General features: G+C 47.6%; 1 protein-coding gene and 1 long non-coding RNA gene across 5 annotated transcripts in view; one reads left to right on the forward strand and one right to left on the reverse strand.

The window, feature by feature from the left end:
* The window catches only part of MEIS1 (Meis homeobox 1), a 107,946-nt gene extending 84,698 nt beyond the window's left edge, over nucleotides 1–23,248 (reverse strand). For 2 of the 4 annotated variants that reach the window (XM_064647616.1, XM_064647619.1), the window contains exons 1-6: nucleotides 22,568–23,248; nucleotides 20,664–20,890; nucleotides 18,921–19,062; nucleotides 18,327–18,377; nucleotides 17,470–17,520; nucleotides 15,905–16,051 (exon numbers count right to left, since the gene is read on the reverse strand). In XM_064647616.1, coding sequence (XP_064503686.1) covers nucleotides 15,905–16,051; nucleotides 17,470–17,520; nucleotides 18,327–18,377; nucleotides 18,921–19,062; nucleotides 20,664–20,890; nucleotides 22,568–22,579 — 630 coding nt within the window. In that variant the 5' untranslated portion in view covers nucleotides 22,580–23,248. Of the gene's footprint in view, nucleotides 1–15,904; nucleotides 16,052–17,469; nucleotides 17,521–18,326; nucleotides 18,378–18,920; nucleotides 19,063–20,663; nucleotides 20,891–22,288; nucleotides 22,497–22,567 lie in introns of those variants that run through there. The other 2 variants (XM_064647615.1, XM_064647618.1) reach the window with 2 other exon arrangements.
* A 736-nt stretch (nucleotides 23,249–23,984) lies between these two features.
* LOC135410818 (uncharacterized) lies at nucleotides 23,985–27,213 on the forward strand. The gene is made up of 2 exons (XR_010428889.1): nucleotides 23,985–24,816; nucleotides 26,056–27,213. It is a non-coding gene; the product is annotated as an uncharacterized LOC135410818 (long non-coding RNA).
* Nucleotides 27,214–27,428: the final 215 nt, after the last annotated feature.

A 27,428-nucleotide genomic window follows, 5' to 3' on the forward strand; every position in this document is an offset into this window, starting at 1 on the left:
ACTTTCTGCCCAAATCTTTGCAAACTCAAGAACACACAAGCAAAATCATTTCAGGATTTTGAGGCTGGGCTGTAAGTTCCCATGATTTAAACTGGCTTTGCACCACTGCCTTTCTTGTTGGTCAATAGTTTCTAGTGCCAAAACCATGGTCCAGTTAGTGACTGATTCGAGTCGTGGTCGCATGACTGATTTAAAATAAAAGAGGATTCAGGTGCCCTAATGCTGCACCACTTTTAGGGCAAAAGACCTTCTACAACGCATGTTTTATCTTATGCCATGGCATTTTAAATACATTTCCTGACTTTTGTTTTGGTTCTGAAGCTTGTGAAGTACTCTGATACAAGGGGGGAGGGGGGGGGGAGAAAAAGAAGGAGTGGGAGAAAGAAAGGAAGTAACGCAAATGTTTGTGTATTTAAATAATCCTGGGAGCACCAATTGCCTCCTATGACCATTATCAGGTGTTTCACCCACTTAGGGTCTGTGCTGGGCTGAAAAGCACAAGCCCCAGCAAGTACCAGTGCAATGGCCCTATCAAAGTGAGGAGCACACTTGATGAGGCCTCTGAAGAAATTATTGACTTTTGTCACAGTGAACATCAAACCTTAATAAATAAAAAAGCTACAGAAAAAATTATTTGGTTAATGGTTAAACTGGGAATTATGTATGGTATATAAATATCATTACATACACTTATTATTGCAGTCCAACAACACCTGGGCTTTGAGTCAAGTTAACAATAATACAAAGTGGGGGAAACCATTGCCTTCTGCTTATATTAAAGAATAAAGTGGATTTTTTTTTTGAGCACCAAGCACGTGAAAGGGAAAAGAAGAGCTTCTGGCCAAAGAACCAGAGGCTGGACCGTAAGTACATAAATAAAAGAAATCGCTTTCTATTACAGGTGATAAAAATTGTACTCAGCATCTTTTGATATATATATTCTCAAAAGTTTTGTGAGCACAGCCCTCTTGTGGGCTCATTTGTGTGTGTGTAACAACTGGAGATGGGGAACAGCTAATTCCTTTACCTGTTGGACAGACCTTCACTCCTCCAGGTTTCCAGAGAATTGGCTGCAGGTATAATCATTCATCCCCTCGCCCTGGAGGAACTGAGCTGCTGCCAGCAATTTGTCAACATAATTTGGGCTTATTGTTCTCGTTCTGAAGTTTTATCTTATTTTCTTTTTCTAAATGAAATACTTATTCATTAGGAAAAAAAAAGTTGCACTATGTTTGAAATGTTCTTCAGATTTCTCTTAACTTCCACCTTTTAAAAACCTCCAACTGCAAGAGGTTGAGGGTAGTGACCTTCCACATTAGGAAGTAGTTGCACTCACTACAGGCAAGAGCTCAAAGGAAAACCAGGAGCTGATTTGTTAAGTCATCGCACCCATCTCCTACAAATTTAACCCACTTATTTAGCAAAGATTTACTTTTTACATAGTTTATCTTTCTGGTTGTTGGCCATACAGATGTCCCCAACCTCACATGGGCAAAACATTCAATACAGCTGCTCAATACCTTAAATGTATAATCCATAGCACTGATGCTGGAGCTCGAGCTACATGACAGACAGACCTGGTCTTTGCAATCCACAAGCCTTATCCCACTTCACTTCTGGAGGACATAGCTAGTAATAATCCTAAGACAGCCTGTTTCCCATCCAGCATATAAGAAAGTTTTTCTCTTAACTGGGAAGAAAACCTCAAAAAGTACAAATTGGTATAGAGGATTAAAAATACACTTTCATAATGTCAAAGATATAATGCCATGTATTTCCTAGATTCCACACACATACATTGTTTATGGAAACACAGAATTATAGAATGGTTTGGATTGGAAGGGACCTCAAAAACCATCTAGTTCCAAGCCCCTGCCATAGGCAGGGACACCTTCCACTAGACCAGTTTACTCAAGTGGGGCTTTTGGGGACCATGAGACCCACAGGCATGACTAGCTTGATTTTCTGAGAGGCCCCACTCACGGATTGGCCACCTAAACCTCTCCTTGTGGGACTAACTGAGGCTGACAGCCAGAAATCCCACCTCCCAGCCTGCCAAAGCCGAGCAGGGACATCACACCCAATACAACCGAAACCAAGAGGGTCAGAATAAATGATACATGCAGAGACTTCAAAATGTTGAAAAATAGATGCTTTTTACTGCCAACAACTCTTCCTCAATCTGCTTTGTGCGACTCTGAATTCAAAGGTGAGTTATTTTTAATAGAACAACAACAAAGGCACAAAGATCTGGTTCAGATGGAAAAAAAAAAAAGGTGCTCCAAGTCTAGAGAAATAAGGTCGTTGAGATGACAGGCAGGCGATAACTCCGCCTGCAACTAAGCAGAACAGCGAGGGCGACTTGAGCACAGATGGAAACCTTTGCAGCGTTAGAGGAGGCAAGGCCCGGCGAACTAAAAAGCACAAAAAATTCTGCATGGAAGTCTCAGCTCTGACCTGGATTCCCTTCCTAGCCCCAGAAAAGTCATAAGCCTTCTATCTTTAGTTTCCACTTATTGCAAATGAGGGTAAGACTCTTCCCCGACTCTTCGCAGCCACACAGGAAAAATAAGATGTAAGCTGTCTTTATGCATTCAACACAGGACAGTTTCTGAGACAAACAGATAAAAGGAAATGAGAGTGGGTATCAGTGTGAATACCACAGAGGATAGAAAACTGGAAATAAACAGGACTTTTGCCACCGATTTTCACAAGGCCAGAATTTCCACTGAAGGGACCAGAGGCACAACTAACACTGCACACTGTCAAAGGTCATCAAACCAACATCCACCAAACAACACTGGCGCTCTCCATTAGCTCTGCTATCGCGACTCAGTGCTCACCCTACCCAGGCATGTGCAGCACAACACTGGTCGTGTACCCACACAGGTACCCCTCACACAGCAGAGCCTTCTGATCCCCTCCATACCCCCAGGACACAAAGGAGAAGAGGGCACAGCAGGGAGAGGAGAGGAAAGGGCCTGAGAGTCTTAAACAGGATGAATGGAAAACACAAGTGCAAAAGGACAGGGTGATAGTGCTTTCCAAAGGAAAAAGAATAATTAGAAGCAGCAAGCATAAACCACAAAAAATAAAGGAGAATGAAATGGAGATCATCAGACTGGGTGGGACATAAAGACAAAGAGGAAGGAGAAAAACCACAACTCTTCTCTTCCAGAAGGCACCAAAGCCCTGTCAACTCTGCAGGGGCAAGACTTTAAAAAACCCCATTTGAGCGTGTTTGTGTGCACACAGGGTTGCACGTGTTCACAGCTATGCACAGCCCCCCTCGCCTGGGCTGCATTTTGTCAGAAGCACAGCTCCACCACCTTCTGCCCATACTGAAATCAAACCTGCTGCACTTGAGGAATCATCTCCAAATTCCTCTTATGGGGTACAGCGTAGGCAGATGGATTTTTCTTTCAGATAGGACTCCAGAGCACCCCAAAACCACCTCTGGCAATAACAAAAGTAAATTTATTTTGGACAGTTAGACCTCAGGTTTTGCTTCTTGCATTGGAGGTTGCTGCACATGGTAGCCGTGATGGACACCCTTGAAGACTGAGCAGCTACAGCCCCAATCACATTGTGCCTTAAAATTTGACTGACCTTATTCCATTCCTCTTTTTTTTTTTTTTTTTCCTTAATCTCAGCTGAACAGTAAACACTGCCTGCCCAGCCAGGTTAACTGAGCCAGCTGATGGTGATGCAGGGTTTTTGTCTCCCACACAACAAACATTGACTAGTACTTTCTATTTAGAGCAACCTCTAATTGTAAACCTGTCTCCTCCCTTTGATAAGAGACATATCATTAGATAGCATTAATCTCCAGCCCTTTCCCAACATAAGGAAACACAGCTTCATGGTCAGAGTAGATAAAAATCCTGGCTCCATATAGATTTTTTTTTAAGTTTAATATCATGCAGAAACATGCACAATATCAGCTCCAAACAACACCGCTACTTCCCAAAGGCCGAGGTGTGTTAGTCCTCCTTGGTTCCTACTAAATTTAATAGGACTCGAGCATTTTCCACATCTTCCTAGAGCAGGAAAAAAGGTCTTCAGAGACAAATAAGAGTTTCCTGTTCAATATTTCATGTAATGATTTCCTCCAAAGGTGTAAACAGGAAAAATGCCTTGCCACTTAGCCTGAAAATGAGAGTCTGCCATCCCTTCCTTTTATTGTGTTCATGTGTTAAAAGTCATTTAGAAGGGGATCTGCCAGATGCTCAGGTACGAATGAGACAGCACAGGCTGTCAGACGGGTGGCTGAGGTCCTGAAACTGACCTGCCCCGGCAGACTTGGGTGAGAGGGAGACCTCAACCTCTCCCACCCCATCCCTTCTCTCTCACCAGGGTCCCGGCAGGAAGCCTCAGCAGGAGTCTGTGCTGCGGAGAGATGTGCACTTCACCCTGAATTATCTGGGCTCAGACAAACAGCAAAAGGTTTATTTACAGCAAAACCCACATCTTTAAGCGTCCCCCTGACAGATTTTTAGGGGTGATACCTTTCGGGAAAGACAAACGTTAACCCGCTGCAAATATTTTTACGCGCACTTAAATGCAGGCTCTGACTTCCAGCATCCCATCGGCCCAACCAGGGCTTCTCAGGGATGGAAGGTACGAGCACAGCCCTCGCTCTGCAACAGCCACACTTCATTCCAGCTCCATCGCAAGCAAAAAAACCCCGAGCGTGTGTCACAACTATCAAATGGTCTTTTTAGCTAACTGACAACAGACGCCACTCGGAGTCAGCATATTTTGATTACGGCACATTGTTCACAGGATTCAAGAGCCCGCTCGCCTTGCATTGTTGTTCAACACCAAAATTAAATGGCAGTATAATTAGCTTCGCTCCAGCTACACCTTTCTGTCTGGATGGATGTGATACCTGCAAAAGCCTGTGCTGGGTATAAAATGTGTTCCTGATTATAAAACGTTTGCTTAATCTTGAGGGCACCGCCTTGTTTTTTAAGGCCCTCTGCAAGTCACGCACTCCAGTACGTGCTGCCCGTTATCTCCAGAAGGCTTAAAACTGGAATCCCCGTGATTCACATTTTCCAACACTCATGGCCAAACCCTTCTGCAGATCAGCTCCTCCACTTTCTACCATTTCACAACAAGCCGATTCTGCAGCGAGGCAGAAGTGGCCACACGGCTTGGCTTTGCAAGCCACACGTTGGCGAGTCAGTGGCCACAACACACACAAAGCCCAGGCTGCAGGAGCCAGAGGATGGGGAGCTCCAGGGCTGGTTTGCCAGGCTGAGGTGGCCGTGGCTCGCCGACACCTCCACCCACTCATTGAGGGGTGACTTGGAAGCATGGCTAGCTGCCAGAGTCACCCAAAAAAGTCAGGCTGAGAGGTCTGTGTGGCCTCATTGCACCTCCCTCGGAGGTTTTGGAGTACCCAATGGCACTTGTACCAGCGTAGAGTTCATGGCATGGCCCCACATGGGCCCACGCCTCGGGACAGGCAGACCTCTGGATGGACAGACTAGCCACCACCTCGCAAATGTTTTCAGTCAATCCCACAGCTCTGCTCCTTCTGCAGAAGTTACTGGCAGCACTGCTACCTCCCCATCCAGTGTTTCAGTTTATCCTCTCCCTGCTTTAAATACTGTTTAAAAAATGGTAATTAAGTGGAAAATAGCAAAAGGGGCCAAAACCAAAGCATAAAGCCACCAAAAGCAATGTTTACCATCAGCCTTTCAATTCAGCGTAGTGCCTCCCTGTGACACTAAACAGAAATTATTTGCTTTCTTTGCAATATTTTCTTCAAATTATCCACAGAGTGAAATAATTAACACAACATATCACTTCTTATTCTTATATATCTCCTATATATACAACTTACTATCACTATATGACATATAAATTAAGATATCAACCCTACCTGACGATAAGGAAAAAGGAGAAGCAGAAAATCTCGGCTCACAAGTACCTAATCATCTTGCTCCAAAACCTCAGCAACAGACCTGGGAAGAGCATCTGCATCTCCCCTTCTGCCTCATGCTGTCAGCAGAGCAGTATTTCTCACCCCTGCCCCTCCAGCATCACTGTATCACTTCTCACCAGAGGATCTCTCAAGCACTTGTCGCTGAGGACCAAACCCCGGCTCGACACATACATGTGCATTTAAGAACAAAATTAATCCTCTCTGCACATACTAGTCATGTGCATATCCTCACTCTGGCTTTAAGGAAAAACAGTAACAGAAGAGAGATCCCTCACAGGAATGAATGTAGCAAGACACGTCTGTACACACCATGTTTTTTCTACACAGCCATGCCACAAAGCACTGCCAAGGGCCTCACAGACACGGGAAAAGCACAATGACACTCCCCTAGTAGGTGGAAGGCACGCCAGTAAAACTGGTTTGCACAACACAACAGGGAGGAGGGCCAGGAGCCTCCAGGGGTAACACAGCTGCAAAATCCCCCGGGCAGAGAGGGGCAAAGGAGGGAATGGCTCGAGCACAGTGCCCACACTACCACCAGTGTCCATGAGCATCTTTTCCCAAGCATCCGAACAAACACAGGGCCCCTTTTCCTGAGTATCCCCACGAACACTGGGAAATGATGGGAAGCTGGCTGCCACTGACTCGCACATGTGCTTGAAAGGCTCCTTTCCCTGTCACCATCACCCTCCCGTCATGGTGATGCCCAGCGGTGTCACTCAGCTGTGAAGCCCCTTTTCGTGTCAAGTGCTGCCCAAAAAGCCTGTGCAAAGGGGAGAGCAAAGCTGTGACTTCAAATGACCTTGTGGTGGCACGGCCATACCCACCACCGAAACAGCAGCGACGCTACTCCCCCGTAACACTGCACAACAGTACACAAGGGAAACTTTATAAATTACAGGCCACAGGGACACTCCCCTCATCAAAAAATTTGGCCAACTCTACCCACGCAAGGCACCTCCGTGGTGCATGAGTGAGTGGAGGAGCTCAGGGGCCAAGGCCACTGTAGCACAGCACGCCCCTATGCCTGTACCCCAAGGAGAAGGGTCCTCTGCATTGGCTCAAGCCTAAAACCAAAGTGCCACCTACCGAGTCCACAGTATTTGTGTGCTCCCAGGGTTTCTAGCAAGGGGTTCGCCATGGATTAGCTCACAGGATTAATCCAAATATCGGCAAGCAGTCACTAAGCACTCGAGAGTTCACGCCTCGGGTTGCTGCTGAGCATCAGCAAGCAGGTAATATCCCACCTGAGACCAGGGACATCTCTGCACACCCCTCCCCAACACAATACGGAGCACCAGTCAAGCCAGGGGTGCATCCACAGATAAAACACAACTTGCACCGACAGAGCTTGAGCTGGCTCAGTGCAGAGTAAAACAACGATGAGACTCCTTGTGTGCCAAGCTTCAGACTTTTGGATCTACCATTTCTATTTGCACAGAGAGTTGTAGCCCTGCACCCCGGCAAACTGGACAGACAAAGCCACAGGGTTTTTAATCTGCTCTTACTCCCTCCTCCTGAGAGCTGTGCAGACTTAAATGGAGCTATTTAAAGCCAGCGTTAAAAACACCAGTGATGATCCGACCTTCTCAGGAACAAAATCGGACCACAACCTAAAGGCCAAATGAATGAAAAGAAAATTACAAGGTAAAGTTTGCCTTCCCTGAACATGTGCCAGTTGCAAGAATCTTAGATTACACCAATGCAGCTTTCCGAAGCTTAAATACAATAATTTTCTGTATTAAGGGCCCAGTAACCGTAATGGAGGCATAATTAGGCATTGATGCCATGCCCATATGAGAGAAGCTTGAAAAACTTAAATAAACTGTGAATGGCAGGATTAATACTGGAGCTTTGCGTTTTGTACAGCTGTTTGAATACAGTACACTGCCTGTGATGGCATCAGCTGTTGCTTTACTCTTGTTCAGTATTTCTGAAGTCAAAACAGGCAGTCCTTTTACGCAAATGAAGAATCACCCCTCTTATTGTTGGCCAGTTTACTTCAACAAAGAAAGTCTGGATGCGTATTTGCTTTATATTAAAAAAAAAAAAAGAAATAAAAAAAAAAAGAAAAGGCCAAGCTGCGAACAAAATTAGCTGGCCAAATTCAAAGTCTAGTGATATTAATAAGAGAATTTTAATTTACTGCAATAGATCTTCAGGATGGAGAAGTTTTGGAGATGATCTGCCCAAGTGGGAATATCATATAGATGCCTGGAGAGTCCTTGAGAAAATAGCTCACCTCAGCCGTGATTGAGGAGGAAAGACAATACTTCAGTGAAATAGAATTCTGTATTTCTAGGAAAGGCTCCAATAGCAAATTGCTTACTAATGCAAGAAGTCTTGTAAATTCTATTCTGAATGGAAGGGGCAATGGCAAGTGTGTGACAAGGCACAGAGTTTGCACACATGGTTTAGCCAGTAAAAAGTAAATAAATAGGTTACTTATAAGCTCTAGAAGACACCTGAAAACACCTCTAACGAAAACTCAAGCTCAGTGAACTTCAATCAAGAATATGAAACAGCTTCCAAAACCATCCTACCAATATTTTTTTTTTCCACCAGATAAATTAGTTCTCCTACAGGCTAATATTCAATCTTGGCTTTCTGGTTGGAAATATCATCTGAAAAAAGTTAATATAGATTTCCTCACTGTCTTTAAAAAATGACTTAGCAGCAGACATGGAAGAAACTATCTAAACAGGGAGCATGTCAGGACAGCAAACCACCATAGCAAAATAAAATACTCAGGTTATTGGGAGAAGGACTGATCCCAGGAGCAGCCTGATGCCAAATTCACCCGGGAAATCCAACGCCCAAACTACAGTCCCCCTCCAGATACCGGCTGCAGTCAGCTCCCCCCCAGCCGAATCCCTCTCCAAGTCCCTGCCACCATAAAGATTTCCAATGTTTTTCCCAGGCAGCACTACAAACAATATCGCTCTTGAGCTGCAGGAGCAGAAGGAGCGAGAGGAAGGTGCGGAGCCCCGGTTGGGGCGATGACGAACGCCGGTGGTTAAGTGCTGCTGTGGAGATGAAATATGCCTAATGAAAAGCTTACCTAAAGCTCACAGGGAGCCAGGCCCGGCCAGCCCAACCTCTCCAGAGCACCGGGCACGAGGCCGCCAGGACGCCCGGGAAAGACGAATTAACTAAAAGTTAATGTGGATGTTCTCATTCAAAAGAAAAGTGGCCTACTCCAAAGGGGATTAGGCTAAAGTGAACTAAGGCCACTTTACTTCTGAATGAGAGCATCCACACAATAGTGCAATGCACTTTAACTAATGCACTTTAATTTTACACCCAATCAATTTGTCTTACCTCTCCTGAGTGTCCTTGTGTGGACAAACCCAGAGATTCATCGAGTTTTGAGGCCAGGCAGGGAACATTAGATAAACCCATCCCACTCCCTGTGCTCTATGGGCCATTGCCTTTCACAGTTATCCCTTTACTGATCCCCAAAACTCATGGATGACTAACGTATAACCTCTGACAGGGGCAGGGGGGAAACATTTGTTCAATGGGGTGCCTGGCCTGGATTTGAAGATGCTTGCAAAATAAGAAGCTGCTTGCAAAATAAGAAGCCACTCGCAAAACAAGAAGCCGCTATGACTTTCAGCAGCCAATCCCGCGGCCAACAAAAGAATGGCCAAATTTGGGCACAAATCCATTTCTTTCCGTCCTACCTTCCCCCACGCCCTGCACATTCACAAGAAAATGGCAGTCGCTGTACTATCACTCTTCAATCGCTTTTGTTTTTTAAATTGCAAACTCTGCTTATAGGACAAACTCAGATTTTTTTTTTATTTTTTTTTTTTTAAATTCACCTCACCGACATTTAAATTTTCAACGTTTGCCTGGACTTCTACTGACGAATCTCAAACTTCTGTTTCCAAAACGCAGTAACCCCCAGAAACCACTCACTGCCTGCACTATCGCTTTCACACGCGCAACGACCCACGTAAGTCTGAAACCTCCATGTCGCTCTTCACCTCTCGGACACATACTCCAAAAATTAAATAAACGAACCCACGACAGCAGCAACCAGTGAGTTGAGCCTCGAGGTGAGCCTGCAGGGGTCATGGGGTCCCCCTGTGCCAGCAGCCCTCTCGCTAACAGAGACCAGGCCCCCATCATCGGCGCTGAGCTTTCCAGAGATCTCATCTAAATTAGAAAAAGGAGTCTCGAGGACACTGGTCTGAAGGGATTCTGCTCTCACCTATGCTCCAGGGCTGGGTTACATCTCTTTTTTTGCCTTTTAAAGGTAAGAAAATGGGAAAAGGCAACCACACTAAGCAGGCCAAAGAAGGGCTCAAGCAACCGCCGACAAGTTGTCTTTAAGACATGTTACAGAGTATCGGCGGTGGGTTATACATGGAGCCATTAATCAGGGACAGAAATACACTCAAAGAAGTTCAAACACAAAATATGTGCTCTCTTAGAGCTACCCTCTCCAAATACTGCCGCCACTGCAGGAAAAAATACAAATATAACCACTAATTTCCAAATTTGCCATTAAGTCTGAGCATCAGGAGCAGGAGGTAATACACCGAGGACATGAGGTGACACCGCAGCGCATGCCGGTCTCTCCTTCTCCTACACAGCCCCCATCAGAAGACAATTCCAGAAACCTTCAAAAATGTTCACGACCAGACAACTACCTTCCTCTTTATTTACTTAAACTTGTTTAGATTACACAAGATAGATCCTAACTCCACGCTCATGTGACCGAAAAACCTCAAATGCAGAAATGCGTAACAAAACAAAAGAAAGATTCCCTAATTTAAAGAAGTTGAACTAGATTTTCACCGCTTTTTAAAGTGGTATTTATCAGCACGACCTACACTTACTCATCTTGATCTAGCACGATATAATCTGATTTTTTTAAGGTCTAACATTGCCCACGCAGGGCTGCAGTAACCCTTCCACGTGCAGAGCCCATTACGTTTATCGTTACCTGCGGACGAGCAGCCAGGGAAGACTCAAACCCTCAGCCATAAAGGTTAAACTTAAAGTACAACTCATTTTTTCACAACTTGCAAACCTCCAAGTTGCCCAAAAATAACAATCTGCGGTCCCTAACACAAAGATGTGGCAAGCTCCAGCTTACAGGAAAGCCTTGGAATACACTCGCAAATGTTTAGGATGAATTCCTAGGTTACCTGGGATTTAAACTCAGGTCTGTCAGGTTTGATGCTGAAAAGAATTCAAAAAAAATCTGACAATTAAACTATTCTTTGCAATAAAATGTAACTTCAGTTTGGAAAACTTTACACGGAAGTTAGGCGTGAGCATGCAACTTAAGGAAGGCAGCAAATCTTACACCCAGGTGTAAGGATGGCTGCTTTTGGGCTCATCGATGATTAAAAAAATTTTAAAAAAACCCCAAAGATCTTGAATTGAAATAAAAAATTAAAGGAAATATATTCAATCGTATATCTATTCAACAATGTATTTACTCGATTAAAGAAATGGAGAGCAAAGAAAAGTTCATTTTGCTAATACAATTTCAGCCACAGTGTATCGGATGATAACACGTCCAGAATAGAAATTAACATGTTCTATCTTTACAATAAATAGTCTGTCAAACTGGAGCATGGTAACACATTCTAAATATCACAGAAAAAAAATATAAATAAAAGTTACTAAAAACAAACAAACAAAAAAAGGATTCACTGGCTCAAGGTGACATAAAGTCAGAGGAAGAAAATTAAATTTTGAGTCTTTCGAAAATTATTTTATTAGCCCTCCTCAGAGTCCTACTTCACTGCAACTCTTTTATTACGCAGAAATGAATTCTACCTTGCATCCTCTGCACTGCATATATTATTTTGATGCCTGTTCCTCCAATACAGGAGTACATATCCTGAAGGCAGCAATATTCTTATTCCCCTCCTTAAAACTACACATGGCTTGAAAGTACCTGTGAAGAAGTACTTTCTCAGTAATTTTTTTCCCCAAGGCATTATTCTGTACTGGCTACAAGGCACAGCTGATATATCTGAGAATTTGGGAAAGTTAAGTCTAGTCGTAACTGGGCAATGCTCTGAACAACTCTACCACCTTTAGCTATGCTGTATATTGGATTCCAGTTTATGATTCTTTCTTCGTAAAGAATATATTTTAAGTAATTTTTCCATTAAAAAAAAAAAAAAAGCTGCTGTCGATCCGCATTTTGGTTAGAGCAACTCTGCAACAGCGCACATTAAAATGAAATCTACTGCAACATAAATAGAGGTGTTGCTTTATTATATACGTATATATATGTGATATATTATCACCCAAGAAGGGCCATCTAAAACACCACAGTTGCAAACATTTAAGACTGTAACAAAAATGACTGAGACTCTAGTATCAGTTTACTATCCTTCAACAATTTCCCTGACAGTGGAGTCAAATAATGTTGAATTATGGACCTTCTTGCAGGAAGTCTTATTTCATGTTCATTTTTTGATCATTTCCCTCCTAGTCCCTATAGGAATTTGGCTCTTTGCCGATTTGCCTTTAAAAGTTTCTGCATCTCTAATTGGCTTGTGCATTATTAAATTGTAGTTTTTGTCAAATAATGCTTCTATAGATGTGCTCAACAAGTTTATTTTCCATAAGAAAAACACTGTTTTTTCCCTATAAAATCTTTCTTATGCTGCTACTGTACCTTATTTGCATTTGGTGGGTACTTTGTACCACGTTTTCCTAAAAGGACTTTCTAAAGGCTTTCTGTAGACACGATCTTGTAGGGGAATTTTATAGTTCAGACTAGAGCACCTGGGTGCCAGGGTGATGTGGCTTCAAGAAAACAGACCCACGGTGACAGTTTAGGATTACCTAAGAAACTGAACTTTTGCTGTCAGACTACAGACAGTCTCTGGGCTTTTTTTTTTTTTTTTTTAAATCAGAGGGAGTTTTCCCAGACACATCACACAACAGCTGTGTTCTAAATCTTTCTGGGCTCCAACAAACATTTGAAAATTTAAACATGCAAATGTTTGAAAAGCTAATGATTAAAAAAGGTTTATTTTGAAACTTTTGAGGATGGCTACAATTCTTCAGCCACGGTTTTTAAAGTCCCGGGATCTGGTTGATCTCGAGTTCAATTATCCCCAGCAAAAAAAGCCCAAACTCCTGCCTTGTACTTGTGGAGCCGTGATGGTAAACACCAACTCTGCAGGTCCCACCCTGGCAGGCAGCGGGGTCGAGCCCGTGGGAGAAGGATGCTATTTTAGTGACCTAGTGCCACTGAGCTGGTTAAATCACTGAACAATGGTTAGTGTTATAGGGCTTTACTTTGCAAAATCTAGCATTAGTGTCATAGCTTTCCATTAACCGGGGGGACTTAAAGGCAATGGCATTGAGGGGCCTATAAGGAAAGAATAAATAAGGAGAAACCAATAAATTAAAAGCAAAAAACCACCCTGTTAACTGTAACCTTTACTACCACAATATACGAAAATGTAATTAAATCCATAATAAAAGCTTTTTTACATACTTACTCTTTTACTACTCTCCCAAGCAGAGCCGTGGGCAGGCGGGGGGCCCCTCGTTCCCACCGCCCCGTCCCTGCGCGCCCGCGCATCCCAGGGCCGCGCAGCCATAAACGCGCCCTGCGCAGCCACATCCTAATTAGCCGCCCCGGCGACCAGCACTCAACACCTTATTATTGAACCATTAGGGCCCAGATACTGCCGGCCGCGCCGGGGCCGGGCTTGGCACCGGAGTTTACCGGAGGGCGCGGGTGGCTGCGCATCCCCCCGCTAAACCCATCCCCCCCCGCGCAACCCCGGTGGGTTTGATCCACCGCCTCATCGGCCGGGAGAGGGGAGGGGGTGGGGGGTTGGAAAGCGCATTTTTGCATCTTTTCCCTTCAGCGGGGAAAGCAAAGCCCCGCTCCCCACCCCGTCCGCACCCCCGGAGCTGCGCGTCCCGCTGCCCGGCGAGGAGCCGGAGCACCCCGGGGAGCGGCGGGGGCTGCGCTCGCACAAGCCGGGGGTGCCGGGGCTGAGCCCGCACAGCGGGAGAGGGGACGGCCCCGGGAGCGCAAGGTCCGCGGTCCCGGCGACTAAAAGGTGGTGGCAGGGGGGGTAGAGGCAAGGGGGTGTGTGGAGAAACACACCGACACCCCCGACAACCCCAAAACTATAGCTTCATTTCTTTAGCTTTCACTTTAATAAAATAATGATTCGTTGGGAAAATGGGGTATAAATCTTCATTTTGGAGGCAATTAAAGTGTTGATTTCATTCGTGCCCCTGAGCGATTCTTGTAATTTGCTCAAATAGCTTTATGTACCCAGCACTCCAGAGCTTTTAGAAACCCATTTTCTAGTTAGACTTGTTGGATTACAATTTTTATTCAACAGCAGCGAGCCGAGCTTCCCTCAGCTAGACCCTGGCTGGAGGGTTCCCCTTGCACTAAGGCGCTGCACGGGGCCGCCGGCCGCCCGGAGCATCCTCCCCGGCCCCGGGTACCGCCCTGCTGTGCCGCCCTCCTCCCGCCCCACCAGGCTTTCCCCCTTCGCAGCAAAATTGGGCGGAAAGAAAAAACAAAACCACCAAAACAACCCACCTATGCGCATATAAACCCCTTTTTAAAAGTTCATGCCTTCCTTCAAGCCTGCCTCCCCCTGTCACGACACTACCCCGATAGCCTTTGGCAGACAGGAGAAAATATTTCAGATACTGCCCACGCTGCGATGCAACGCACCTTCATGCCGGTGATCTATAAAATAACTCCCAGCTGACAGTGCCGGTGATAACGGCAAAGCGGCTCAGGCAACTCCTGTCTGCTTGGCTGCGCCTTGCTTGAACAAAAGGAAACCTCCAGAGTCAGGAGCAGATCGCTCCTAAGACTCTATTTGCGTAGCTGATCATAAAGAAGAAATAACTTGGGGGTTTTAACCGCGGATTTATTTTTCTGTGTGTGCTCGAGGTCCCCTCTCTCACAGGCAAAGCGCTGCTACCCCTCAGTTCAGAGAAAACAAACGGACCGCGAAAACCCCACCGTTTCACCCAACTCGAATAAAAGCCAAATCTCAGTCACTTCCATCATCCAGGAGCTTAATTTAGATCTGGGCACCTCCTGCATTAGCCCCAAACGCTCCCATGAAAAGGCAAGGATCCCAGCCGGCGGAAGGGACAGACGAGGAGGAGGGAGGGGAGAGGGGACAGCCAGCTCTCCTCACTCAGCTCACTCGCATTTCCCACCCAGCTGCAGCCGGCATTAAAGGTCTGAACCATCCCAAACAAAACCTGGACACCGTCACAGCCACGCGAGGCTTTGCTGGCTTGGCTTTGGCTTTGACTATATTTATTTTTTAGAGAGAGGGCATGAAAACTAGAAAGATCAAGGAAAAAGAATTTAAAACCTGAATCCCATTTTATTTTCTCCCTTTTTTTTCCCCCCCTATTAAGTAAAATAAAATGGGCGCATTTGCAGCAGGCAGGCGTGCACAAAGCAATGTTCACTCAAGTCTAAAAGCGTTCGGCCAAGGAAAACTGACAAGACGGACTAATGAACCGTAGAGACGGGAAGAAAATAGCCAGTATTTGCTAGATTTCAAACCCTCTCTGTCTTCCCCAGACCACCTATCTCGGATTTTATTATTATTTTGGTCAACGACTCCAGCCCTTCCTTCCCTAAGCTACCAAGAAGCCAGCGATCCACAGACACCACTTCTATTATTGGAAAGGGTAAATAAAATAAAGACAAAAATTAAAAGCGACAAGAAACAGGTCGAGTTTGCAGGCGACGCTTTTACAAGCTCATCTTGCCAGGTCGAATCCGGGAGCAAGCCTTAATGAAGCAATAATAGCCACATTATTCAAAAATTTTCATTTTGATGGAAATTTATCTAAAAGGGACTTAATCATATGCAAATAATAAAAGGAGGCGTAGTGACCCAGCGAGCGATCTGCATACAAATTTTAGCGTGTGCGGCGTTGGCGAGATCATACCTGATCCGTTAGGTTTGCTGATCTTGTTATGTCTTCACTGTCCGATTTTGATCCGCCCTCTCTATCGTCTATGACCAAATCGATAGGCATTTTTCCTTTCAAACAGCTAATATACCGGTGGCAGAAATTGTCACATAATTCGTGTACCTACATTATGACAGAGGTTAAAAAAAAAAAAAAAAAAAAAAAAGAGGGAAAAAAAAGAAAAAGAAAGAAGGGGGGGGAAAAACGGTAAGAAAATATAATCAGGAATACATAAGTAAAATTGACAAGTGCAACCAGTCTCCCCCCTTCACCCCTGTGACATCAAAAGTCCTAAATAGGGGAAACACACTGCAATTATCCCCCTGAGACCTCTAGACGCATCCAGAATTAGGAATAACTTTCTTTTCTCGCAAAATAGAGATATCCCAGAAAATTGACAGTGACAAGATGATTCACAGGCTACAACATATTCAACACCCGTGTTAAATTCATCTGCTCCCGGAGCTGTGGCCATTAGAGAGGTGACCTGCATGGGTGACATTTAAGGTAAACTATTTAATTTCATCCAGTTATTTCATCATAAACCCTTTCCAAAGGGGTATGAGGACAGAAAAAAGGATTTAAAAAAAAAAAAATCCCGATGCACTGGGCTGAAATACATTATAGGCATCCGAGCCCTGAAATCCCCAGTCGCTCTGATAGACTCATACCTGAGCCGCCTTTATTAATGGGAAGATTTGAACACATTTCGGTAGGGCGAGAACAACCTGCCAGTTATGGTTAGATAAAGTGACTGAGGCTCCTGAGAAACTTTTCAACTTTTTAAAAACCTCTCAAAATGTTTATTTTTAGGAGAAAGGGAATTCTCTTGTAGGCCAGCTATCAATGACACGTAAAAAATCCTCAGGAAACCAAGAGCGCACTTCCAATTTAATGTGAGCTCGGATGACACCGCCTTCTTAGAAATTAGCATTCTCCCTCCTAAGATTTCTAAAACAGCCGACAAAAAAAATCCTGCAGTTAGGCTGCAATCTCTTTCTTCTGCTCGGAGGTGTACAATATTCCCAGGAACAAGAGACAGACAGAACTATCAACTCTGCTTTGTCTCTGCAAAATGTTACAGGACAATCTGCGCCCTGAGCCTGACCTGCAGATGGCTCTTAAAAAAAAAAAAAAAACTAAAAAATTCCCCATTCCAACTAACTGCCACCGAAGCCCCTTCCTCACCATCACCAAGAAAAAACAATATATATATATATTTTTTAATCACAATTTCAGGGGCTTGACTGAACTAACCATTTTGAGTCTCATCTGCGGCACCACAGAACTGCAACTATTTATACAAAGCCAGCAAAGTATTACAATGAACACAAGGCCTGGGCGTTCGAGAGCTCGGTTTTAGAGGCTGAAATTGTAATTAAACTGCGAAGAGAAATGGACGCCAAGATTGGTCTTGACACTAATTACCAGAAAGAAAGACATTTATGCAAATTTACCAGAAGCCTGAACTTCAGCAGTACTGAAACGGAGGAGGAAGAAAGGGGGGGAAGGAGAGAGAGAAAGAGAGAGACAAAAATTACCTTCTCTAATTCCAACAGATGAAACCTTAATACTTGTATGGCTTGAATCATCTGCAAAGATACAAACAACAAGAGTATTAATCTCATTCCCGGATTTGGAGATATTTCCCACAGCCGCCCCGGCCGCACTTTGTAGCTTGACTTTTCTCTAGTAGTAAATAAAAAGTTGTTTTGATTTATGGCAATAACACTAAAACTTAATAGCGGTGGCTTTGTGTGCTGTTTAACGAGAAGCGATCTAGAGTTAACAAAAAAAAAAAATCCCTATTGCAACGAAGCAACTGAATTATACGGATCATAAACATTTCTTTAAAAAAAACCCCCAACTCTCTAAACACCATCACTGGCTCCTCGCTTTGCGAAAGTGGGAGCGGGACTCCTACAGTAGAGGCAAAATATTTATCCTTAAGGAGGGAAGGAAAGAAAGAGAGAAAAGATCTCATTTTTGGTGAATTTGCCACCAGTGCATCTCCAGCCATAGCAATCCTCTAGGTTTCCCTTCCCATGGAGCTGCTAAAAGGTGCGTGGAGGGGGTGGCTACAGCGGGGATAAATCCACGCTCCTCTTGGGCAGGCAAGCTCACCATCAAGCCGGCCAGCTCCCCTTTGGATGGGGCTTTCCTTTATGTATATCCTTACGGGACTTTTTACTTGCAAGCAACTACCACACCGTATTTACTAGTAAATATAAAAATCGCCATCATAATAATTGTACTTTTAAAAAAATCCACGTGAGAAATTTTCAATTTAGCACCACCAAACCACCTCTCCAGATGACACAGAAATTTAAAAAAAAAAATAATAAATAAATGGGAAGGGAGGGTGGGGGTGGGGAGAGGAAGAAGTGTTAACTCTTACCAAGTTATCCAGTTCAGGATTAGAGGAAAAGAGGGGTTTCTCTGCTCGGATCTAAATATAAGAAAGGGGAGGAGAGGGGGGAAAAAATAATAATAAAAAAGATTTGAAATATGGAAGCAGAAAAAGCAGACGTTATTATTTCTTGCTTCATTACACTGTCGGGTCCATTATGTAACCTTCCGTGCAAAGCCCTGACTGCTGGATTTAGTACATCAGCCAAACACTTGAGCAAGTGAATCAAATATACCGAAAAATACCTACGGAGCTTCCCAGGCAGAGCCCGTCCCGGCTCCCGGGAGTCGCGCAGCGAAACTCCCGGCCAGGCACAGACCGCTCCACATTACCCAGTTTTTTAAGGGGCTGGTAAATGCCGAGATTTCCCGATTAGTTTTTTTGCGTGTTTTGCTTTGGTTGGGGTTTTGGAGTGGTTTTTGTTTTGGGGGGTTTTTTTTGCCTCTTGCAGTAAGAGAGGGGGGAGGGGGAAACGCGCATCTTTATCTCAACAGAGACTTGTTTTTCTCGTTACGGATTTTTTTCCCCTCTTTTTCCTTTTTTTTTTTTTTTCTTTTACTGTTTCAACCCGGTTTTGCTGACCTGTTTGGCGAACACTGCTATGTCTTCATTGAAAGACTCAGAGGAGCAAACATCGCCTCCCGCTACCCCGGGCTCCCTGGGTGTGCATGTAGCTAATTCACATTTCTCAAAAATCAGTGCTAAAAGAGGGAACAGGGGGTGTCTGAAAGAAAATACAATAGTCACACACACAGAGGGGGGGAAAAAATATCATAACGAAACAAAAAAAAAAAGCCAAACACAACAATAGTTAGTCCCGCAGCAGCGTGAGTGGGGAGGGGGGCACCCACAGAGGGGGCTCCGGCACCCCCCGCCGCCTCCCGCAGCGTCCCGGCCCCTTCCCGCAGCCGGCCGGCCGGCAGCCCGGCATCTCCCCGGCCTTTCGGCGCTGTCTGGCCGCAGATATTGTTAATACAACCTTAGGACAAGCCAAGAATAAAACCCAAGCCGGTTCCAGCAGCCATTTTGAATTAACTTTCCTTGTCTTTAGGAAAAAAAAAAAAAAAATTAAAAAATTAAAATCCCCTGGACGTACACTTTCTTGCCTTTCAAGCTTTTAATTCCTGTTTTCTGCTGGAGGACTTGCTGGGAGCGAAAAGGGAAAAGAAAAAAAAAAAAAACACCAAACCAAGAGAAAAACAGAAAAAGAAACAATCCCCATCCAAATAAAAAAAAAAATAAAATAAGAAAAAAGCCCCTAAACCCACTCAACACAGCTCCGACCCACTGGCAGGCGCTGGCCTGCCCGGCTGCCTCCCCTCCTGCCTGCCCGGCCCTCCGCCCCCCCGGGGCTCCGCAGCCGCCGACCCGCGGGGGGAACCAGGTGCTCCTGGGCAATCCCAGCTTGGAAAGCCTTCCCGGGAGAAAGGCAGCGTGTGCATCTGGTTCCCTCGCCCGTTTAATAATTTAAATAAATAAATAAGCGTGGGCGCACACACACGTATATATGTATATTTATAACAGGGAGTTCATTTTTTTTTTTTCTCCCAGGGCTTCATACTTTTTTTTTTTTTTCTTCTGGGTACCGTTCACTGCCGAGTTTTAACCAACCCTTCAGATTTCTGATAACCCGATAAAGTAACCGAACGCCATGAATTTTATTTTCCTCCTCCTTCTCCTCACTGTCCTGAGAGCGATTTTTAGAGGCTCCTAAACTTCCCTTCAAACTCCAGCTGGGCAGATACATTTTAAAAGCATCTGCGCCCAGTGTAACCCCATCAGCTCCCATCACAACGGCCTAGAAACCGCTTTACAAGTTGCCACACTGAGAAACATTCAACGCTGTCGGATAAAAAGTTTAAAAGAAATGAAAATTAAAAGAAAAATTAAAAAAAAAAAAAAAAAAAGCTGAGAGAAGCAGCTCTCAAGTTCTCTCCTTCACAACGCAAGGAAAGACGAACAAGGTGGAAAGTTGGGCAAAGCGCTCCAAACTGTCCCTTGCTCCCAAAACTCCGTGCAGAGATTGACCAACCCGGCGCAGGTTGTGCCCTGGGAATATCATTTTCCTCCTCCTCCTCCCCGCGGCGATGCCTGCTGCCCCCCTACTTTCCCGGGCTCCCCGTACCGGGGGGACCCCCAGCCCTCTCTCCCCACCCTTCAAACCGGTAATAACAACGACACGAAATTAAGAACGCGGCCCTTCACCGCGCAGCGCTGCCCATCCCTCCATCTTCCCCCACCCCGCGCACTCCCCCCCCACCCCACACCTCTCCCCCGCGCTCCATCCCGCGCAGGTTGCGCGGAGCCCTGCGCGGCCAAACCTACCCGTAGATGGCATCTTTATCTCTCTTGAGGGCGTCGTTGACGGAGGCGCCCATGGCGGGGGGCATGGCGTTGGCGTGGGCGGCGTGCGGGTACTGGTGCGAGTGGAGCGGCGGCCCGTGGTTGAGGTGGTGCACGGGCTGCATGGGGCGGGCGCCGTGGGGGTCCCCGTACATGGTGGTGGGGATGCCCACCCCCTCCATGCCGCCGTAGTGGGGCAGCTCGTCGTACTGCGGGGCACAGAGAGAAAGAGGGAGAGAGAGACAGAGAGAGACAGAGAGAGAGAGCAGAGAGGCGTCAGGGGTGTGGGGAGTGGGCAGTGCCCTCGGCAGCAGCTTCGCTGCCCTGTGTGTCCCCCCACCACCACCCGGGGACGCGCCGCGATCCCCCCGGAGCGCGCCCGGGATCCGCCGCGCCGGCCCTGGGGAGGGAAACACCGCCCCGGGCCGGGCTCCTCCGGCCCGAAACCCTCCTAGTCTGGGGCGCAGGAGAAATAATAATCATCATAACAACAATAAAATAAATAAAAGTGCAAAAAAACCCCCAACAAACCCCCACCCCGCACCAATCCCCATCCCCCGAATCTCCCAACCCCCCTCCTGCGAATGGAAGCGGTTTCCCGGAGTCCAAAATCTTCCCTCCGCTAAACTTTTTTTTTTTTTTTTTCCCCCGCTGATAAGAAGTCAGGTACCTCACACCCAGCGAGGATGCAAAAAACTTCAGCAGCGGCACACATACAAACACAAGGAAAAAAAAAAAAAAAAAAGACCCAGAACTAGCGATTTGCGGATTTCCCAGCAATTCCACGAGAATGCAACTTTTAAAGCCGAAAAGCTGGAAACGTTCGCCCGGGCTCTCGGGATTTTGGGAATGCCTTCCGTTTTTTTTTTTTTTTTTTAAGGGTTTTCTTTGTTAAAGATTAAGGAGCAAAAGCTACCGCGGTTCCCAGGCAGCGGGGGAAACGGCCACTTTTCATCTATTAAAAGCGAAGGTGTGAATAAACACTTTTAAAGATCCCTGACACTTGCTTGGACCGAAAGAGTAAAAGGCAAGTTGTCAGCAGAGGAACTTTCTTTCCCAACCAGCTCTCGGACGGCGGCAGGCAAATTAGGCAAGAAAACTTCTTTCCAGGACTTTTCTCCTTTCCCAAATCCCTGTTCACCCGACCCCGGCTGATTTATTTTTTTCTCCTCAAAACTTCAATTCAGGAGGTAGTTGGAAGAAACAAAAAAAAAAAAAAAAAAAAAGAGATCGCACCCAAAATAGAAACAACAATACACATGGCACTGAATGCTGTTAACCTCCAATTCAAATTAAAGTCACTTTCTTTCTAGAGGAGTGGGGGGGTTTGCCCATTACACTGCACCTTTTGTGACAGAATATATACTAAAAAAAAAAAAAGAGGGAAGAAAAAAAAAAGGAGGTAAAAGAAAAAAAAAAAAGTTGTGCTTACTCCCAGCCAGAACTTATCTTCCTAAAGTGAAGCGGTATATCATCACTAACACAGCAAAATGCTCAGAGACATGCACACATTCAAATATTTCAAGCACTGATGACTTTAAAAAAGACATTGGTAGGACTAGAGCTACAAAACCAACAAATACAGAGGCTCGGACATATTCACTTACATGCCTGCATGTCATTAATGTATAGAAAGCTTTGCCTCTTCCCTGAGAGCTCCGGGATGGGGAGTAAAAGAATCAAGAAAATAGCAATATACGCAGGTTTTAAGCCTACAAGTACAACTGATAAATCCTCCCACTGCAGGACACCGCTTTGTGCCCCTGTTCCAAAAAGGAGGAAAAAAAAAAAAAAAAAAGAAAAGAAACTTTTCTCGCAGCGTCTCTGTCAGCCACGTTTCAATATTATTTCACATTTGAAATCCATTTTTTTTTAATCATACGTACCCTTTGCGCCATCGGCCTGCTTGCTCCCTTCCTACTTCAACTTCTAATATATCCTCTTTAAGGCCAGTGTGAAAAGAAAGAAACGCGAAGTTCCCCCCCCCTCACCCCCCAAAAAAAGGCAAAAATCCCTTAGCGTCGCCAGCAATGGAAGCAATCGAGTAAAATCTTCGGCTTGCTGGATCTCAGCGAAGCGATACGGTAACTCAGCATTAAAAAAGGAGAAAAAAAAAATTAGGAGGAAAAAAAAAAATCAACTCTCCCTCCTTCCTTCCTTCTTTTTTCTTTCTTTCTTCCCTCTCTCCCTGTCTCTCTCTCTCTCTTACTCTCCCCCTCTCGTTTCCAAGACAGCAGCGGGGCGAAAGCAAATATCCTTTCCCCAAATCAGTTTTTTTTCCTCTCTCTCTCTCTCTTTTTTTTTTTTTTTTTTTTTTAAAGTGCCCCTCAAACCCAACTACCAAGTCTCATGGCTTTTTGCCACTCCGGCTGTCAATCACAGGCGAGGTTGTCAAGGTGGTGAATGACTGATGATGATCCGCTGCGTGTGCTCCCACCGCGCAGGACACCGCGAATGTTAATTTTCGAGTGCGCTCACCCAAAAAAAAAAAAAAAAAAAAAAAAGAAAAAAGAAAAAAAGAGAAAAATTTATATAAAAAAAGAAAAAATTAAAAAATCGAGGGAGGAGGAGAAGGAGGAAGAGGAGGGGGGAGAAAAAATTAAAAATTAAAAAGGTTCGCTAAACGCGCCGGCTCTCCTTTTATTATGGTTATTATGATGATGATGATGATGATGGTGGTAGTGGGGGGGCTGCTTTTTTTTTTTTCTCTCTCTCTGTCTCTGTCTCTCTCTCTCTCTCCGCTCCTCCTCGCGGAATCGCTCCTAATTCCTCGCCGGCGCCGGCTCGCTCTGCCCCTGCGCGGCCGGCGGGCGAGGCTGGCGGAGGCGGGCCGGGCGCGGGTGCCGTGCGGGGCGGGCGCGGGAGGAAGGGCAGCGGGGCGGGATGGGGGGGGGAGGGAGGGAGGGAGGGAGGCGGGGGGAGGAGGAGGAGGAGGCGCTGCCGCCGCCGCCGCCGCTGCCCGAGCGCTGCCGTCCGTCCGTCCCTCCGTGTGTCCGTCCGTCCGTCCCTCCGCCGCCGCTCCGCCCGAGCGCAGCAGCCGCGCCGGGCTGGAGCAGACTGCGGGAACCCGGAAGTAGTGGTGGCCATAACAGGTCGCGTCTTACACAATGCGCTGGGCGGCAGCAACTCCGCCACCGGCGCGGGGGGGGGCGCGCCGCGCCGCCCGCCCCGCAGCCCCCGCGCCTCTCCTCACACACACACACACCGCCCCCTCCCGGCCCTGCCCTCACACACCCCCCTCGCACACACACAGCACGCTGCGTCCGCCCCGCCGCCGCCGTGGGGGCGCTCCCGCCGCCCTTTTGTCTGGCGGCGCCGCCGCTCCGCGCCCCGCGCAGCGCCCCCCCCGCGCCGTGGCCAGCGCCGCCCGCCCCGCGCTTCTCCGCCGGCCGGGCCCCCCCCAACGCCCGCCCCCCCCCGGCGGCTCCCCCCGCGGCCGCCGGCCGAGTGAGCTCACCCGGCCCCCGGCCGCCGCCGCCGCGCCGCCAACGGCCAATCAGCGCCGCGCCGCCCCGCGCCGCGCCCCCATTGGTCCGCGCGGGGAGCGGGGCTCGGGACCGGCGCGCGCCGGGGGGGTGAGGGGGGGGATCGACACCCCCCCCCCCGCTCCATCCCCGTCCCCATCCAGCCCCATTCCCAGCCCTATTGCCAGCCCTGTCCCCTCCGCCGGGCTCCGCGGCCGTGCTGTTCTGCCCTCCTCCCCTCGCCCGCCGCGCCGGTGCCTCCACCCGCCGAGCCGGGGGTCCCGCTGCCTCGCGTCCCCAAAGCACAGCCATCCCTCCCTTTCCCGCAGCCCCGCCGGTGCGGGAGCGGAGAACTCGCCGTGCCCCTTCCTCCCGTACCTGCGGGAGCCCTGCGAGGAGAGCTGCCCCCCGGCGCTATCGCATCTCCCCCACGGGAAGAGGGGGAACCCCCCGGCCCCCGGGAGGATACGGGGGGAGTGACAGGGGTGTCCCCCCGCTAAAACCCTCGGGGACGCTGCTCCGCTGCTGCCGGAGCCCCGGGGGCCGCCACGTCTCAAACTTCGGGGAAACCCGCTTCGATGATCTCCCCCACTCCCTCCTCTCCTCCCTCCCGCCCCCTTTCCGCTAGGAACCGGCCTTTTATCCCGGCGAGGGAAATACAGACCTCTCAGGTAAGAGCCGTTTTCATGCACTGACTCTCCCCCCCCCAACCCACCCAACCGAGCGACGCGCGTGGGGTTCATCTCCCTGTTGATTTCCCCCGGGAACGTCGCTCGGGAACGATTCCCCACCGAAGCGGTCCCTTGCAGGGGGTTGCTTCGACTCAACTCCCAGGGATGCTTCTCCTCCTCTCCCCATCCTTTTTTTTCCTTCACCCCCTCCTCCCCGAAAAAAGAAGAAATTAGGGGAAAAAAAAAAACAAAACACCAAAAGGCCCTTTTCCAGCGTCCTCACCGGGCCTTTATGAGCTTAATTCAGCGCAACCCGGAGCCCGAAACACTTTTACAATGTAATTACAGCCCTACAAATTGTTTGCCCAAACCTCATCCTGGATAAGGATTTTACAATTAGCAAACAGTTATTACTCTTAGGGCTCGCTGCGAGGAACTGCTCTGCCCGCCGCTCCGCCGGCGAGAGGCCGGCCAGAATTAAAAGGGAGAAAAAAAAAAAAAAAAAAAAAAAAAAGAGGGGGCTAATCCGGACAGCAATTAATCATCTATTAAACGGGGAAAAGTAAACGGCCAGATCAGCGCTATCCCGGTAAACTCCTGCCGGGGCTGATGCGCTGAGCGGCAGCAGGACCCGCACAGCATCTCGCCCCGCCACCTTTTTAGGCAAGGCTCCTCTTTTATTTTTTTTTTTTTCCCAAAACTTGCTGTTTTGCAGGAATCTATTTACGCTTGTCCATCGCGAAAGAGTGAGAGGGGCGCGGGGGGGGGGAGGGGGGGGCGAAGGGGAGGAATAGGGGTAAGGGAAAAGCAATGAGGAAAGAGCGAGGGGGTCTGGCGGGAGCGGCGGGCCGAGCAGCGGCCTCGGCGCAGAGCGCGGAGCCCTGCGCGCCCTCTGCGCGGCCCCCCCGACCCCGGCTGGGCCTTTGGAGAACGGACCCTCCGAGCTGAGGCAAAAAAAGGGCGTCTGGGGAGCGAGGGAGCCTCCTCCACGAGGTGGAATCTGGGTCCATTTGCTTATCGGATAATAAATGAGGCTTTTAATCAGGCTGAATTTCCCAGCTTAAGGAAAGAATTAGTCATACCTAGGAACAATCAAATGGTTTCTAGCAGGCTTCCCTGCCGCCTTCCTAGCAGAGACTGGGGGGGCGGGAGGGGGGGACTGGGGACGGGGATGGGGGCAGAATTAGCATCCAAGTGTGCTCTTTCACCATTAATACTGAAATCTGAAAACTGAAATAGGAACAACCAGAAGAGCCAAACAAACAAGAAACCGCAGAAGAAAGCATTGGAAAAGGCGGCCGGGAGATAATCCAGGAATGCTTCAGATAAGGAAAGGGGGGGAGCGATACGTGCGGAGATACCCGAAAAGTCAGAGCCTGATGGAGCGGTTGAAAGAGGGATGGAGGGTGGAGGGGGGGAAACCCGAACTTGTTTAAAGCCCATTAAAGGTCAGATCGGGGTGGGGGGTGGGGTGCGTGTGATCATAAAAGGAGGTTAAATGCGAGGGGTTTAAGCGCGCAGATGAAGCGCAGCGCCAGGATTTGGGGGTGTGGGGGGGTGTTTACTAGCTCCCGATGCAGAAAAACAAAAGAGCGACGGGTCCGTCCAGAAAGCCAGCCCGGGGACAGCCGGGGCTGCCCTGCGCCCACCGCCGGCACAGCCCGGGCCCGGGGAACCGCGGGGGAACGGGGGAACCGGGAACGGGGACTGCCCGCTCCCCCCCACGGCCGGCCCTGACGTTTGCAGAAGCTATGGGGGATTTTGATTAATTAGATGGAGGGCTTCATAAAATACTTCCCAATAAAATTTACGGATGTCTTAAAACTTTCGAAACACAGCTATATGTATATATATATATATATTTATTTTTTTTTTAATAAAACTAACTGGGAAATGAGTTACTGGCCGCGATTTTTTGTGACTTCAACGGTGACAGCGGTGACAGCGGCGGGAGTGAAGGTACCCGCACACAAAAGGAGCCTTTCAGGGACAAAAGTTGCGGCGGCTGCCAGGTTTCCCCCGCGGTGGCACCTCGGGGTAGCCCGGGCAAAGCAGCACAGAGCCGACCTGAGCCTTGCCCTTCCTATCTCACACTACAAATAGACAATTTCAGCCTAAAATCCCCAAAATAACCGCAGAGCCTGGCAGCACCATAGTGTTGGGGTTGTTGAGGTTTTTTTTCTTTCACGATTTAGGCGCTACAAGTTCATTTGGGTTAATTTGGAAGCGCTGCTCCGCGCCGGGGTTCGCGACGCTCCCTGCCTGCCTTTAGCCCATCTGCTCCCCGCGCTTCTGTACTCCCTGCCTATGCCAAGCCCTCTCTCTTGCCTGTTGATATTCCTATACTTCTCGTTGCATTAAATAATAATAACAATAAAACAAAATTGCTGGGTAAAACTCTGGCTGCTTAATTAAAAAAAAAAGGGGGGAAAGCCGCTGGGCTGTTCTGCATCCCAAGGATTGAGCTGTTGTGCCGTCTACTGGGAGACGGGAAAACTACAGGCAGAAACGCTTCCAAATTTTCTGCGAGAGAAAAGTCCAGTTTTCGGCAACTTAGGGGGGCCGGAGGCGCCCAATTGCTCGGTAGAAGAAGAAAAAAAGCGACCCCGGAC

This window comes from Pseudopipra pipra, chromosome 3, assembly GCF_036250125.1.
Source record: "Pseudopipra pipra isolate bDixPip1 chromosome 3, bDixPip1.hap1, whole genome shotgun sequence".
In the NCBI taxonomy this organism is placed as follows: domain Eukaryota; kingdom Metazoa; phylum Chordata; class Aves; order Passeriformes; family Pipridae; genus Pseudopipra; species Pseudopipra pipra.